General features: G+C 63.7%; 2 protein-coding genes across 2 annotated transcripts in view; one reads left to right on the top strand and one right to left on the bottom strand.

Moving 5' to 3' along the window:
- Nucleotides 1–555: 555 nt before the first annotated feature.
- On the bottom strand, nt 556–912 carry MRPL41 (mitochondrial ribosomal protein L41). The gene has a single exon (XM_090275300.1). It carries the CDS (start codon nt 910–912, stop codon nt 556–558), a length of 357 nt encoding a protein of 118 aa, XP_090131426.1.
- The window catches only part of PNPLA7 (patatin like domain 7, lysophospholipase), a 40,055-nt gene continuing 26,499 nt past the window's right edge, over nt 809–14,364 (top strand). Inside the window, 16 exon segments of the mRNA XM_090275299.1 lie at nt 809–978; nt 980–1,104; nt 1,107–1,327; nt 1,665–1,812; nt 2,397–2,428; nt 3,541–3,702; nt 3,822–3,909; nt 4,193–4,272; nt 5,391–5,482; nt 5,565–5,705; nt 6,158–6,317; nt 7,594–7,674; nt 12,285–12,413; nt 12,748–12,828; nt 13,545–13,641; nt 14,184–14,327. Coding sequence (XP_090131425.1) covers nt 911–978; nt 980–1,104; nt 1,107–1,327; nt 1,665–1,812; nt 2,397–2,428; nt 3,541–3,702; nt 3,822–3,909; nt 4,193–4,272; nt 5,391–5,482; nt 5,565–5,705; nt 6,158–6,317; nt 7,594–7,674; nt 12,285–12,413; nt 12,748–12,828; nt 13,545–13,641; nt 14,184–14,327 — 1,849 coding nt within the window. The 5' untranslated portion in view covers nt 809–910.

Here is a 14,364-nt window from a genome sequence, read left to right as displayed (position 1 = left end):
CTGTAGCCTGGTCTCGTCGGCCCCGAGGGGGGTGGTTTCCTTCACCTGACCCCCCGCCCCCTGCCACCGTGAGTCCGCCCATCAGTGGTTCCCGGTGAGGGCACGAGTTAGCCGCAGTCACTGGGAGGCCTGCCCGCGTTCCCCAAAACCACAGGGGGTACGGAGCGCACCGCTGGGGTCCCCACACCCAGACGGGAAGGGGCGGGAGTGGGAGTGTCAGGTGGGCCGGTGGCGCGGACTGCGGAAAAACTCAACAGAAGTGCAGGCGGCAACGTTTTATTTTTACTTGCTCCGGAGAGGGGCAGGGCGGGGTGCGGGGCTACGCGCGGTCTGGGGATCGGGCGGGCGCGGAGGCCGAGTCTGGAGGCGCCGCGCGCCGCTGGGTGGGTGCAGGGTCCGGCTCCGGCCTGGCGCGTCCCGCTGGTGTAAGCCGCCGTAAAACTCCTGCGCGGGGGGCGCTCCCGGGGGCCCCCCAGGCCCGGGAGCAGAGGCGCAGAGAAGCCGCAGGTGACCACGCCTGCCGGGGGGCCTTCCTGGTCCCTTCCGCGGCCGCCGCTAGCGCGGGAAGTTCTTGGGGTACAGCTGGAAGAGCTTGCCCTCCTGCGTGGGCTCGAAGCCGTACTTGTCCAGGCGCTCGGGGTCGAACGTGCCGGCGCGGAAGTCCCTCTCCACGGCGGGCGCCACCACCTCCCGGAAGAGCTGCGCGGCCGTCAGCGGCTCATCGGCGCCCTCCGGGGCGCGGTAGCTCACGTAGGGCTTGAGCTTGAAGCCGGCCAGGTCGGGCACCACCAGCTCGGGCACCATCTCCTTGACCAGCATGAACTTGCCCCCGCGGAGGCGGACGCCGGTGCCCTTCGCGCCGCGGCTCTTGTAGAAGGTGCGCGGGCCACGCTTGCTCGTCCACTTGCTCATGCGGTCGGCGCCGCGCACCACGCAGCGCGCCGCCGCGCTCAGCAGCCCCATGCCGCCGCCCTCGCCCCGCGCGGCCCGGCCCTCCGCTCTGCGCTTCCGGCTGCCGGCTTCCGGCGGTCGCCCCCGCGCCGCAGCAAGGGCCGCTCCGATTGGCTGCGCCGCCGCCCGCGGGGGGGCGGGGCCAGCGGGGGCCGGCCAATCCGCAGCGAGATCCGGCGTCGGTGCGGGCGCCGGGAGCGCGGGCGCGGTGAGTCGCCGCGGGGCGCCGGGAGCCGGCGAGCGCGGGTACGGCCCTTTGGGGAGGGGTGGCCCGTGCGGGGAGCACGTGGCCGCTTGTGGGAGCCGCAGCCCGCTCGTCTCGGGCGCCGCGGACACTGGCCGTGCCCCGGCCGACGCCCCCAAACTCGATGTCCCCGTAAACCCGACCTCTCGAAACATGCAGCTCCTGTGACGCCCACGCGGCCTAACCCGATACCCCGTGACCCCAGAGCTCCGTGACACTGAAGTCCGCCAGCCTGCAGCCCCCGTAACGCCGACGGCCCTCTAACTCCCCACCCCGCTAACCGGTGCCCCGCAACCCCGATGCCCCCGAAGTCTGACGCCCTCACCCCGGCGGCCGCCCCAAGCATCCCCTGACGCGCCACACCCCTAACCCGACAGCCCCCTTCGGCCCGACCCGGGGCCCTGCAGGGCCGCCGCCCCGGTGTCAGGGCTCTGGGTTCTGCCCCAGGTCACCGTCTCCCCGGTCCCAGGTGTCCCACGTGCTGGGGGTGCTGAGCTCGGCCCCTCGCACGCCTGGGACGCGGGAGCCGGGCCTGGTCAGGGCTGTCGCCGGCCGCGGGGCTGGGGTCCGGCCCGCCGCCCCTGGAGACTCGGCTGAGAAGGGCTTCCCGCTGTGGGGTGGGGAGGGTGCAGGGCGCCCGGCCGTGAGCAGGTGCCCCTGGCGGCACACCTGGCCCCACACCTGCCTCTTCCCTGACTCCCCGGCGTGGGATTTTGGAAGACGCAGGTGCTCCCCTGCTGCCCCTTTCCCAAGGGATTTGCAGGGGGAAGGCCCTCGACCTGGCTCTTCCCTCCCAGACAGAGGCCTGCTGAGCAAGGCTGGTCCCCAAGGCATCAGCCCTGGACCCAGCACAGCCCCTTGAGGGCTCAACCACACTGGGGGGAAGATCCCCGGGCGGGCCTCTGCCCAGCTGCTCTGCGCCCTTGACCGGCTGCCACTTGGCTGCAGTTCTAGGTGCCCGGGCGGCCACGTGAGGCTGTTTACAGAGAGGCAGGTGGCTCTGATGCTTCTGAAAACGCAGTGCCTCTTCAGGGAGGAGTTTTCCGTCCGGTTTTTGCCATCAGCGAAGACGTAACTTAACGTGGCAGAGAAGCAGGGGACGGCGGGACACGTGGCTTTCCCTCACGGCCGAGCTGGTGGACTCCTGCCCTCCGTGGAACCAGCCTCTGGTTCTCACCCGGACCGTTGCTTTCCTTCTAAGCCATGGAGCAGGAGGAGGGAGCCGGCCTGGAGGTATGGAGCTGCATGCCCAGTGCGGGTGTTTCTGCACTGGGAGGAGGGGTCCAGGCAGCATCCAGGCAGCCCCTTGGAGCCTCCCTCCCCTGAGGTCGACTCGGTGCCTTAGAGCCGGTGAGACACTGGGAAGTCTGAGATGCCTGACCCTGGAGGCTGCACAGAGGCTGGGGGACACCGTGTGACCCTGTCCTGGGACAGTCCTGTGCTGGGAGTGAAGGGTGCGGCCATGGGTATGGGCACTCTGTGGGCTGGGAGGGGCTGGGGGCCTCAACTCGGGAGCAGAGACACACACCCCTCCCCCCCCACTGCTTCCATTTGCCTCCTGAACCAAGGGCGGAGGTTGAGTTTTCTGGACGCTCATTGTCTGGGTGCACCCTGCTCGTGAGATGCTGTTCCGAGTGCCCTTCCGTCTCTGTGGCTTTCTGGCACCAAAGCCGCGTCTGATCCTGGCTTTCCTTTAGTCCCTGGGTTTGGGCAGCACCTGGGAGGGTGAACCGGTGCCCTGCCACCCTGCCCTCGCTGCTGGGGGCGGCCTGCGGGCAGGAGCGGGTAACGGTCAGAGAACAGCTCGGCTGCTCTCGTTGCTGTCTCACCTTCTCTGCGAATCGGCCAGCACCCCCCGCAGGGGCGGCCCAGCCTCTGCCGCTCACCCTCAGAGCCCTCTTCCCCTCCCTCCCTCCCTGCCAGACTTCTAAAGCCCGGGTAACTTTCTGGGGTGGGGGTTAGGGGGGAGCAGGCTCATAGCCCTTCTCCGCTGTGAGCTGCAATGTAATGTTCTCAGACCCAGACAGCTCTGTGGGGCTCTCAGAGCCACTGGTGCTTGGGCTCTGTGTGCCCTGGGGTGGCCGCTCACGGTCCTATTGGTGACCAGAGAGCACGGAGAGGTGACCTTTGCACCCCCTGTGGCCAGCCAGGCCTTTTCCGCTGGACTTGCGTCCAGTGTACTTAGGATTCGGTGTGTTAATGACATGGGGAGCATTTGCTGTCCGCACGGCAGGGCTGCTGGTCCTGCCCGACAGTCCCGCGGGTGGCGTGGACACAGGTCTCTTGCTGTGCCCCTGGGCTGTGGGCTCAGGCCCTCAGTTCCAGGAAGACTTCTTCTTTCCCAGGTCTCCTCCCCGGCCCAAGGCTCTGCTCTCACGGCCCTGGGGCGCCAGGCCTGCCCTGCCCTTCCTGACCCTGGTGCTGCCCCGCAGGCCGAGGCCTGCCTGGGCCCCACCCTGCAGTCCTGGTGGCTGCAGGTGACGGAGCAGTGCTCACAGTCCACCATGGTAACCGCGCACCCCGGCCGCCCGGCCCCTCTGCCCCTCACATTCCGCCTGTGGTCCATCGGGTGGGATGGGGCCCCTTGCCCGTAGCCGACAGGCACTCTGTCCCCCCTAACCCCCAGCTCACCGGGATGCTGATTGGAGCCCTCCTGGCTCTGGCCCTCGTGGGTGTCACGGCCTTTTTCGTGTACAGGAGGGTGAAGCAAGTCCGTGAGTACTTGGCGTCTGACTCCAGCTCCGGGGGCGAGGTCCGGGTGAGGGGCCCTCAGGTCCCATGTGGCTTTTGCTGGAAGCTGTGGCTGTTGGGTGAGGGCTGAGCACGTGGGATCCGCAGGGTCCGAGCCTGTCCTGCTTTCTCGGCTCTCATTCAAGTGGCCATTTCTGCATCCCCATAGTGGCTGGCTCTGTCCCAGCCCTGGGCAGGGTGCTGCCTCTCCGCCCCCGTGTGGAGGGGCGTCGCGGGAGGCTCAGGCGGCTGCTCTGCCCCTTGCAGGACAAGTGCAGCCCAGCCCTCAGTACAGGTTCCGGAAGAGAGACAAAGTGATGTTCTATGGCCGGAAGATCATGAGGAAGGTAACCTGGCTGTGGGCTCCTGCACAGGGCGGCCTCTGCCCTCGGGGCCTCGGCTCCGGTTGGCCAGGGCAGCTCTGTGCGGCCGTGCCCGGCTGCAGGGCTCTGGGAAGGCCTGGGCGGGGCGGGCGGGCTGAAGCAGTTGAGCCTGACAAGTGTGCAGAGACGGAGGGCCTGTCCGCCCTGCGACTGGGCGCTTGTTTACTAGAGAAGAGATAGGAAGAGCCTTCCCGGAAACGTCCCTGGGGCACGTGGGCATGGAGGGCCCCGGCTCCAGGGCCGAGATTGGTGATCCTGCCAGGATTGGGCCCCCACGGGGTGGAAACCCCCATCTGGGACAAAGAGCCGGCCCAGCTGTTCCTGGTGACCCCCAGCCCACTCCTGCCCAGCGGGCTCCAAGGGATTGCTCAGGCCACCCCGATACACGGTTAACCCGTGCTCCTTGCGGGGAACTGGCAGTGTCGGGCGAGGAGTTGTGAGCAGTCTGGCGTGCGTCTGCTGCTTGGGCCAGTGCCCGTGCTGGGGACGGGCGGCGGTGGCTGCTCAGAGCCGGGGTGCTGCCTGTGGCATGGCGGGGGCGGGGCCCAGCGTGGGGGCTGGTCCGCAGCTAGTGCAGGGCCCCACGCAGTGACCCCCAGCCAGTCTTAAAGAGTCCGTGCACCCAAGGTCCCGCCGAGGACGGTGCTGCAGTGAGCTGGCCCTGGACTGTGAGGACAGGTGTGCGGTCCAGCGGTGCACGGTCATGTGGGATGGAAGTGGAGCCTTGGTGACCACACTGCCACAGCGCAGCTGCCGCCCTGGGGCCAACACTCCTCAGAGAGCTGAGGGACAGCGGGAGGGCTGCGGGTACCTGAGGGGCCGCTTTGCCCTCTGACACTGCCGCTGCCTGCCCGGGACGACCGAGTTGGCCCTGATGACGGGGAGGGGACCGGGAGGGAGGGGGAAGGCCCCACAGGGCAGGCTTGTAAAGGGCTGTGGGGAGAGGGGGCTGTGTCCTGGGGGCGGTCACACGAGCGCTGCGGGCTGCACTGATTGCTTGGGTGGCCCCCTGGCTGGCTCCCGTGTCCCGGGCAGGCTGCGGGCTGGATCTCAGGGTTGCGACTCGCCCTCTCCCTCCGCAGGTGACCACGCTCCCCAATACGCTGGTGGGGAGCACGGCCACCGCCCGGCAGCGGATGAGGAAGAGGACCAAGGTGCTGTCTCTGGCTAAGAGGTAGTGGGGCTGCCTTCCCGGGGGGAACTGCTGCGCCCCAGCTGCGGGGCTCTGCTCCAGGGCGTGGCTCTCTGCTCTGCAGGATCCTGCGTTTCAAGAAGGAGTACCCCACCCTGCAGCCCAAGGAACCCCCACCCTCCCTGCTGGAGGCCGACCTCACAGAGTTTGACGTGAAAAACTCACACCTGCCCTCGGAAGTCCTGTACATGCTGAAGAACGTCCGGTAAGGGGACCCAGATGCAGCAGCCGTGCTGGCTGGCGCCCCCGGGGTTCCCTGCGGCCACTGAGGGGCTGAGCTGCTCCCCTGCTTCCCTGCCCTGCCGATGGCGGAGCCTCCTCCCCAGCGCTTTGGTGCAGTGTTGACACACTTGTCAGCAGTTCCACCTCCGAAGGGAACTCGGAGTGAGTGGGAAAGTCACAAGTCCGGGTCCCCTCCCCCTCTCCCTGGAAACCCTTTCTTCCCTCTTTGTAGCCCATTTAACCATCCTGGGCTTGGTTGTGTGTCTGGTTCAAGTTCACGGTCATGAGTCCAGGGTCCTTTTGAGCTGAAAACAGCTCATGGGGATTCCCAAAGTTGAAGCTTCTGTCCCGATGGTGACTCCAGGCTGCAGCCCTGTGGGTCTCCCTGTCGGGCTCCTTCCCGCAGGGCGTCCACGTGTGTGCTGGTTCTCGTAGGGTCCTGGGCCACTTTGAGAAGCCACTGTTCCTGGAGCTTTGCAGACACATGGTCTTCGTGCAGCTGCTCGAAGGAGAGCACGTGTTCCGGCCGGGGGAGCCGGACACTAGCCTCTACGTGGTGCAGGACGGGCGGCTGGAGGTCTGCATCCAGGACACGGTAAGAGCCCATCACATGCAGGGTGGAGCCTCCAGGTCGCCGAGAGAGGGGAGGGCGCTGGTCTGTGTGTTTCCAGTAGAGGTCTGCCTTCTTCACGTTTTTATACATTTTCCATTAAAAAGTTAGTGCGAAACCTAAACTTTAGCTCTTGAAGGCACAGGGCGCACTTGGGTGCCAGTGTGGGAGCACAGCTGCCCCAGACGCTGGCGGCCACCTGTCACCCGCGCACACGTGTGCGCTTCGCTCGCTGGATTTATTTCTGCGTTCCACCTGATCCATTCTGGGTACGTCCTCAGAACCCCACTCATGCTTGGGCATTGTTTGCTGCGATCAACTGCGTTCTTGCTTTATTTTCAGACTCCAGATTATAATTTTAGCTTTTAAGAAAACGAGTAAGTCCTGATTTATCTGGAAGCTAAGTACTTGCTTCCTGCCTCTGTCAACTAATACCCTTCAGTCACAATTGCAGGCGGTGACCTCAAGGCCAGACAGACCACGGTCAGGCTGCTCCGCACAATGACGAGTGGGTCCTTGGCCCTGTGGTGTGGCCCAGGCGTCCCGCTGCATGTCACTGGTTCATGCTGACACTTAGCGAACCCCGCTCTGCTCGAGGGTGCTCCCCTGCCTTACTGAAGTTCCCACCCGTCAGTCCCGGGACTGGGCCCTGACGTGGATGCTTCCTACACGCCCTATGGTTCCAGAGTTCTCGTGCGCGCGGCTCCGTCTGCGGCTGGACTCCCTGGGTGACCAAAAAGGAAATGGCCTTGGTCCAGGTCCTCCTGTCGGGCTGCCGCCGGCAGAGCACGCCTCTGATGCTGGTCCCGCAGGCCTGTCCAGGAGCCGGAAAACTCCTGTGGCCGTGACATCACAGCCACGTGACTTACTGTCACCTTTTCACTGGATGAAGTTAAAAAGCTCATTCAGTAAAAAGTGTCAGAAAGGTTCACTTATTATTGAAGAAAGGAGCCTCTTCTCATGAACTGAGCGTAGCCTGAGCGCAGTGTTTGCAGAGCGCTGTCATGCCTGAGGTCTTGTGAAATGCAGGCTCCGGCCTCCGGGGAGGACAAGCCCTGGGCCTGGACGTCATGTGGCTGGCCGGGTGTCCAGTCCTCCCTGTTACTTGTTCCCGCGCTTCCTGTTCTCTGCGTTTGAGCTGATCACCTCTGACCCCTGCCAGTCGGCCAGGGTGTGGCCTCCACCACTCCAACGGCCAGCAGGCCAGGCCCGGCCTGAGCCCTCCGCCACTGGAGCCCTCTGCTCTGTTCCCCACGTGCAGGATGGCACCGAGGTGGTAGTCAAAGAGGTTTTGCCCGGGGACAGTGTCCACAGCCTGCTCAGCATCCTGGATGTCATCACCGTGAGTGCCCCACCCCCGCTCTGCTCAGCAGGTCCCTCAGCACTGAGGCTGGGTGTCCACCATGCGGGGCTGGTCCGGGAGGGGACAGGACCCCAGGAGGTCAGGGTGTGACAAGAGCAACCCTGTGTGCTTACGCATGGCTGAGCGTTTGCTGACAGGTCTGGGTTGTCCCTTAAATGACTGGGGGCTGGGTCATACGTGGTCCAAGATTCAAAGGGCTCAAAGCGTCAGAGGGTGAAAATGTCTCCCCCTTCCCAGGAGGGACCCTCTCTGGGTCTTCTGTGCTGACGGCACCTCTGCTGTCCCCAGTCTGTGCTACTCACTGTGGCTGCGAGCACCCTTGTGTGGATGTTGTGTTGCATATTTGGGGTCCAGTCCATAGGACAAATCCTTAGGCTTGCTGGACCCCAGGGGCACACACTGCTCACAGAGGCTGAACCCCAGCACACCTCGCCCCACCAGCTAGTGAGCCATCCAAGACTTGTTTTTTGCTAGTCCGGTCGACTAAAACACAGAGCCTAATGCTGCCTTGTAGTTTTTAAACTTTTGATAATGGAACATTTCAAACATTTAAGCAACAGAAAAGCCAGTTCGCGTGCCCGTCCAGCTCAGCACCCGTCCCTCCCGTGAACAAGAACCTGCTTCTGAGCCGGGTCCACGTTCCGCACCCCAGTTCTCCCACGCCCTCGGCCGGTGCGCACCCCTGCGTCACTCAGCAGGCGCGTTGATTTCAGGCACATTCTTCGAAGTTACGCCTTTTGCTTTCATTTCACACGTGGAGGCGCCTGGTGTCTCAGCTTCTCCATACGTTGCAGAGGGGTCTCCGAGCAGCCAGGACGCCCCCAGGCAGGACCAGCGGTCTAGGGCCCCGTGCAGCACTCATGAGGGAGGAACCCTAAGCTCTTGTGCATGACAGGGGCAACAAGCTGTGAGCAGACTTTGGGGGTTTCCAGTGTGCTCCCCGTGCCCTGTCAGACTGGCACAGATGTGCGTTGAGCTGCTTTGAGGCCTGAGGTGGAGGTGTGGAAGGGACTGCGGATCACGCTCTGTCCCCAACACCTGGCGTGATGTCACCTGAGCAGGGCTGGCGCGCAGCTGGGAGGCACTTCTGCCCGAGATGGGGCCTGTCGCACAGGTCGGGTGCTGCCCTGGCTGGCGGGCGTCTGGACCTGTGGGGGCCCGTGGGCCTGAGGACCCTGCAGAGGTCCTGAGAAGTTATTTGGGTTTGTTGTTGTTTTTTTAAATGTAAGTCTTAGCAAAATCACACGGGAAATTCTAAGAAGGTATTTGATGTTTTGTGAACCTCTGTCACCTGTCCTGCTGCCCCTCTGGAACAGCTCCTTGAGGCCCTCTTGCGTTCCAGAACCTTCTGTCCTAGAGTCCTGTCGACTTCCTGCATGGGACCAAGAAGACACAGCAGTCTGAAACACAGAGTCACCTAACACCAGGGTTTTAAAATACGTGATTTCAGACATTGAAGAGAAACCCGCAAAACTGAAAGGAGAAACAGCTGCAGAGTCACAGTTGGTGGCTTCAGCTTTTCTCTCAGTAACTGAGAGGCCAAGCGGACATCAAGCCCACGAAGGCACAGAAAGCCGGAACAGAACGCTCCTGCGCCTGGACGCGTTAACCAGTTGAGCAGGAATGAATACTGCGCCCAGCACAGCACAGCAGCTCTTTTCAGGTGCACACGGCCCAGCAGAGACTACGTTCTGGGCCATAAGACAGTTAATACGTTTGAAGGAATTGAAGTCATGCAAAATGTACCCTCCGGTTTTGATGGAGTTAACCGGGTGGTGGAGTGAAGCCACAGCAGGGCGTCGGGAGGACTTGCGAGCAAGACCTGCGTTGCTCGTGTTAGAAAAGAGGGTCTTGAGTCAGTGAAGCCTTTATCTTGGGGAACTGTGAGGGCAATGAAAACGCGGAGCCAGCAGCGGGAAGGAAGTCACGAGCATGGAAGCCGAAATCGGAGAGACTGGAAACAGGGAGACCACAGGGAAGCGCAGCAGGACCGGAAGCTGGCTCGCAGACAAGCCTCGGGCCCTGCCAGTGAGGCACGGAAGGCCGCGCTGCCGGCATCGGCCCGGCGGGGCAGCCCTGCAGAGGGTGCATGCCACAGGCGGCCCTGACCCCACCCACCAGCTCAACACCGTCATTGCAGTGGATGAGACCCTGGAAAGAGACGGGCCACCCAGTGGCCTCGATGAGACCAGTGCTCGGGACAGTGCTGTGTCTGCGAAAGAAAGGTTTGTGGCTCATGTTCTTTCAACGAGGAGGACACGGGGACCGGTGGCTGCCGTGTGGCTCTGCTGCAGGGGGCGTGGTGCCGGGTGTCCACAGACTCGTGGACAGGTGCAGAGGAGGGGGTGCTTCCCAGTCCATCTCGGAGCTGGCATCACTCAGACACGAAATCAGACACGTTACAGGAAAAGAAAACTGCCAGCCAGTACCTCATGAACAAACACAAAAACCCTCCGCGAAACGTCCTGGAACCGTGCGTCCAGCAGCACATTAAAGAGGATGGTGCCCAGTGTTTCTGTGGAGCTGCCTCTGGGACCCGTCACAGGACAGCCAGCCGGTGCGAGTAGAGGTGACCCTGAAACCTGTGTAATTGTATTAACCAGTGCCACCCCAGTAAATTCAATAAAGGAAGGAGAACAGAAGCCAGTCTGTGTGCTCACCCAGATCAGCAGACGGAAGAGAAGCCGCACGATCATCTCAGCAGAGGCAGAAAGCAGCTTGTGACAGAATTCAGCGTCTGTTCACGATAGAACTCAGAGAGCCAGGAGGAGAACCCCTAAGTCCCATAAAGGTCGTCTACAAGAACTCTCAGCGTCGTCCTTGAAATGGAGAGACTGGTGTTCCCCTGAAGACCAGAGTCGCACCCAGGATGTCTCTTCTCAGCCCCGAGTGAGACCACCTGGAGGCCCTGCTGGGCAGTTAGGGCAGGAGCAGTGTATGAGGCATGCATGTCAGGAACACGGGAAAGCTCCACAGAGCCCACGGGAAGTGGCAGCTCATTCATGAGGCCAAGGTCAGTGTCTAAAACCAACGGTGTTTCTGAGGGTCAGCCATGAACAGCCGGAGATGGAAAACGTGAAAACCAGTAGCATTGAGTGTCCCCCAGCCCCGCGGGATCCTTGGTGATGTAACAGAACTCGGGCAGGGCCTGTGTGCTGACGGCCAGGGGCCCGAGGGGCCTGAGCGAGGGGCAGCACGCCGGGCTCTGCACCGGAAGACTCGGTACGCTAGGAGGTGCATCTCCCCAGACTAGTCAGCGTCATTCCAGTCAAGGCCTCAGCAAGCTCTTGTCCTAGGACAGATCGACTATGAAGTCGCACGGAAGGCAGGGAATAGAAGAGCTAAAGGAATTAGAAAGAAAAGCAAGGCCAGAGGACACGCACGTCCTTGTTCCCGTCGCAGGCCGAGCGGGTCGTCGGCCGCCGGCAGGGGAGACGGTGTGGTCAGCGAGCGCCCCCCGACTCGGAGCCTGTCTCAGACCTGTGCGTGAGGCCCAGAGGGTCCGGCCTGGCGGAGGACACGGTGAAGGAAACCTGCTCTCTGTGCTTCGCAGCTAAGATTCTCAGGCGTGACAGGAAAGCAGGATCCACGAAAGAAAATCAGTGGGTTCGTGAGGCTGCCCGGAAATTAAGGACTGGGCTGCGGGAGACACTGGTAAGCGAGTGAAGTGAGCCCGTAGCCTGGGGAAACGCTTGCAAAACCCTCACCGGATAAGGAACTTGTGTCCCAAGCCTACGAAGGACTCTCGAAACTCCCTGCGAGGGAACCAAGCGACTCGGGGCCAAGGTGGAGTGGGCACCTCCGCGCAGAGACGTGCCACGTTGGTCGCACACGCACAGGCGCCCGAGGGCTCATCTGGGGCGTGACGGTGAGGGTGCACTGGTGCCGCCGCCCCAGCCCTGCGGGGACATGGGTCCGGTGGGCGGAGTCCCTGCCGCTCCTCTGCTCCTCAAGGTCGGGGCGCCCCGCCCCGCCCTCCCCTCCCCTGGCGAGTCTTCCTTCCCAGAGGCTGCTAACACTTGGGGATTCCAGGTTGGGAGGTGACCGTGCAGTGCGGTGTGGGGGGGGTCCCCAAAGCAACGCCACGGGTGCAGCCACGGAGGTGGCAGCTGGTGCTTCCTCAGAAGGTGTGACCGTAAGTCCCACGTCTCAGTGCCAGCAAGAGAAATGGGCACTGCCACGCACCACCCTGTGTGTCCACAGCAGTTTTGTGTGTAACGCTCCCAGACTGGACACAGACGTCTTCCATCCCCGCGTGGGTGCCGGCCCCCCTGTGTCTGTGAGGCAGCCTTGTCTGGGCCGCTAGAGCGTTGCAGGCGCATCACCAGTGACAGGAGCCAGCCCCTCTGTGATTCCATTTATGTGACGTGTCGACAAAGGCAGAACCGTCCGGACAGGAGAGAGCTGGGTGGTTGCCAGGACCAGGGTGGGGGGTGGGGGTGGGGGTGGGGGCAGGACGGGCCGGGGCACCAGGGAGGGCAGAGGGCGCCGCAGGCAGCAGGCCGTCTCAGGGGCCTCCCGAGCCGCCGGGTGGGGAGCCCTGGGGCTGTCAGCACGGCGGGGGGCTCACGCCGCGCCTGTCCCCACAGGGCCACACCGCACCCTACAAAACCGTGTCTGCCCGCGCCGCCGCCCCGTCCACCGTCCTCAGGCTCCCGGCTGTGGCCTTCCAAGGGATTTTTGAGAAATATCCTGAAACCCTGGTCAGGGTGGTGCAGGTGGGTGCTCCTCTGGCCACCTTCCCCACTGTCGTGGCGTCCCCGTGAGGGTACACGGGGGGCGTTTTGGAAAACCTTGATGTTTAGTCTGAAACAAAAATCAGTCTTCATAACCCCAAAGAGGCACTCCCGTCTGCTCCTACCCCAAGTTTGCTTTAATTGTAAACTTCCTGTCTGAAGTCAGTTGACACTTAACAGAAGACATACAACCAGTACACAGAGGTCATGCCCCTAATGCGACCTCCCAGGGGAGTGTGGGCGTTGCCAGCCTGGGGACCCCAGGCCCGTGAGGCCCCAGGCGGGCTCACGGTCTGCCGGCCCCTGTCGCCCACAGATCATCATGGTACGGCTGCAGAGGGTCACCTTCCTGGCTCTGCACAACTACCTGGGCCTGACCACGGAGCTCTTCAACCCCGTAAGTGCAGCTGTGAGGACGGGGCCGTCGGGACTCTTGCCCCAAAGCCGACGCCTGTGGCCGAGTTGGGGGCCCTGTGCCGAGAGCCTGCTGTCACTGGCTGGGAGGGGGGCTTCCTTCTCAAAGCCAGAGTTGGTGCCTCCCGGACACTTGCTGCCCATCTGCCAGTGGCCTGCCGCGCCCTGTGGTTCCTGTGCAGGAGGGTCTCGAGTTTGATCTGCTGGTGCCCGCCGAGTGACAGCTGTCGCCTCTCGTCCCCGGGGTCCCTTCACCGTCCTGTCAGGGCCTGGTGGGGTTGAGTAGTGGCTGTGACGTGGGATAAGCTCGCCCCACCCCCTGGAGTCCTTGGGAGAGGGAGACGGGACCCGCCGTGTCCTGGTGCTCACTGGGAGCCCAGTCCGAGCCCGGCCACGTGCCCGCGGCCCCGTGTGCCGGCGTGTGGCCGCTCCTGGAGCGCCGCCTGGACACGGTGCTGTCCCAGTTTTCTCGCCTCCCTTTGCTGCCAGTTCAGGGCAAACCCTTCTGCTTCCTGCGTTATTTTTCATCTTAATGGAGATTCTTACGGTGTCTGACGATTCTGACCGTTGTTTAAATTTGCCAGGTCTTTGTTGCCTTAAGCAAACCAGTTCTCCTTTTCCGTGGCTGCTCCCCCTGCCGGTGCCCTGTCCCCGAGACGCCCCAGCAGCCCCTTCTTTCTCCTCTTTCTCACACCCCAGGAGAGCCAGGCCATCCCCTTGGTGTCTGTGGCCAGCGTGGCTGCCGGAAAGGCCAAGAGGCAGCCGGGCTGCGGCCCCGAGGAGCCCTGCGACCCAGGTACCTGACCCCGGCCCCCACCTGCACCCGAGTCCAGGCCCCTGCCCCCTGCCGTCTCCTGTCTCTGCGCGGGGACTTGGCCCCAGGGAGAGGGTGTTCAGGGGGGAGGTTCTGAGCTTTGCGCTCTGACCACGCTGCTCGGAGACCTCAAGAGGGGCCTGGATTTGGAGAAAGAGACTGACTGAGGCCCCGGCCAGGAGCCCCTGCCACGCTGCCCGGCGTCTGTAAACAAGTGGGTCCCCCCGGTACGCCCGGGGGCCCTCGCCCGGAGCGGCCCTGAGGAAAGGCACTGCGGCTCCCCCCGCGGCGGGAGTCGGCCTCCGAGGTGCTCTGCGGGCAGCGAGGGGCTGGGCAGTTCAGGAAGACCCTGGGGACGGGGCAGTCTGAGAATGTCCCTTGCTCGTCAGTCACCTGGGCCGGTGGGCACAGGTGATGAGGATGTGGCCTGCGGGGGCAGGTGTGCAGAGGCTGTCCCCGGGCCCCGAGACGGGCCGTTTGGGGTGCGGGGGGGCAGGCCTGGCCTCACGCCCGTGCCCCACCAGCCGACCACAGTGGCAGCCGGGCAGCCGCCTCCGGGCTTCTGCTGAAGAGGAGCCACTCCGTCCCACTGCCCTCCATCCACCAGGAGATCTCGGATGAGCTCAGCCAGACCCAGGCGGGCGGCCAGGCCCCTCCGGTTCCACCAGGTAGAAGACCCCTCTCCCTGCCCTGGGTGCAGTCCCC

This window comes from Furipterus horrens, unplaced genomic scaffold (genome assembly GCF_987537825.1).
Source record: "Furipterus horrens unplaced genomic scaffold, mFurHor1.1.pri manual_scaffold_4, whole genome shotgun sequence".
In the NCBI taxonomy this organism is placed as follows: domain Eukaryota; kingdom Metazoa; phylum Chordata; class Mammalia; order Chiroptera; family Furipteridae; genus Furipterus; species Furipterus horrens.
The sequence above is the reverse complement of the archived record's forward strand: the minus strand, read 5'-3'. Positions and strand labels throughout refer to the sequence as shown.

Coding starts and splice junctions, on each gene's coding strand:
- MRPL41 (XM_090275300.1), bottom strand. CDS start 912: ATGAGCAAGTGGACGAGCAAGCGTGGCCCGCGCACCTTCTACAAGAGC.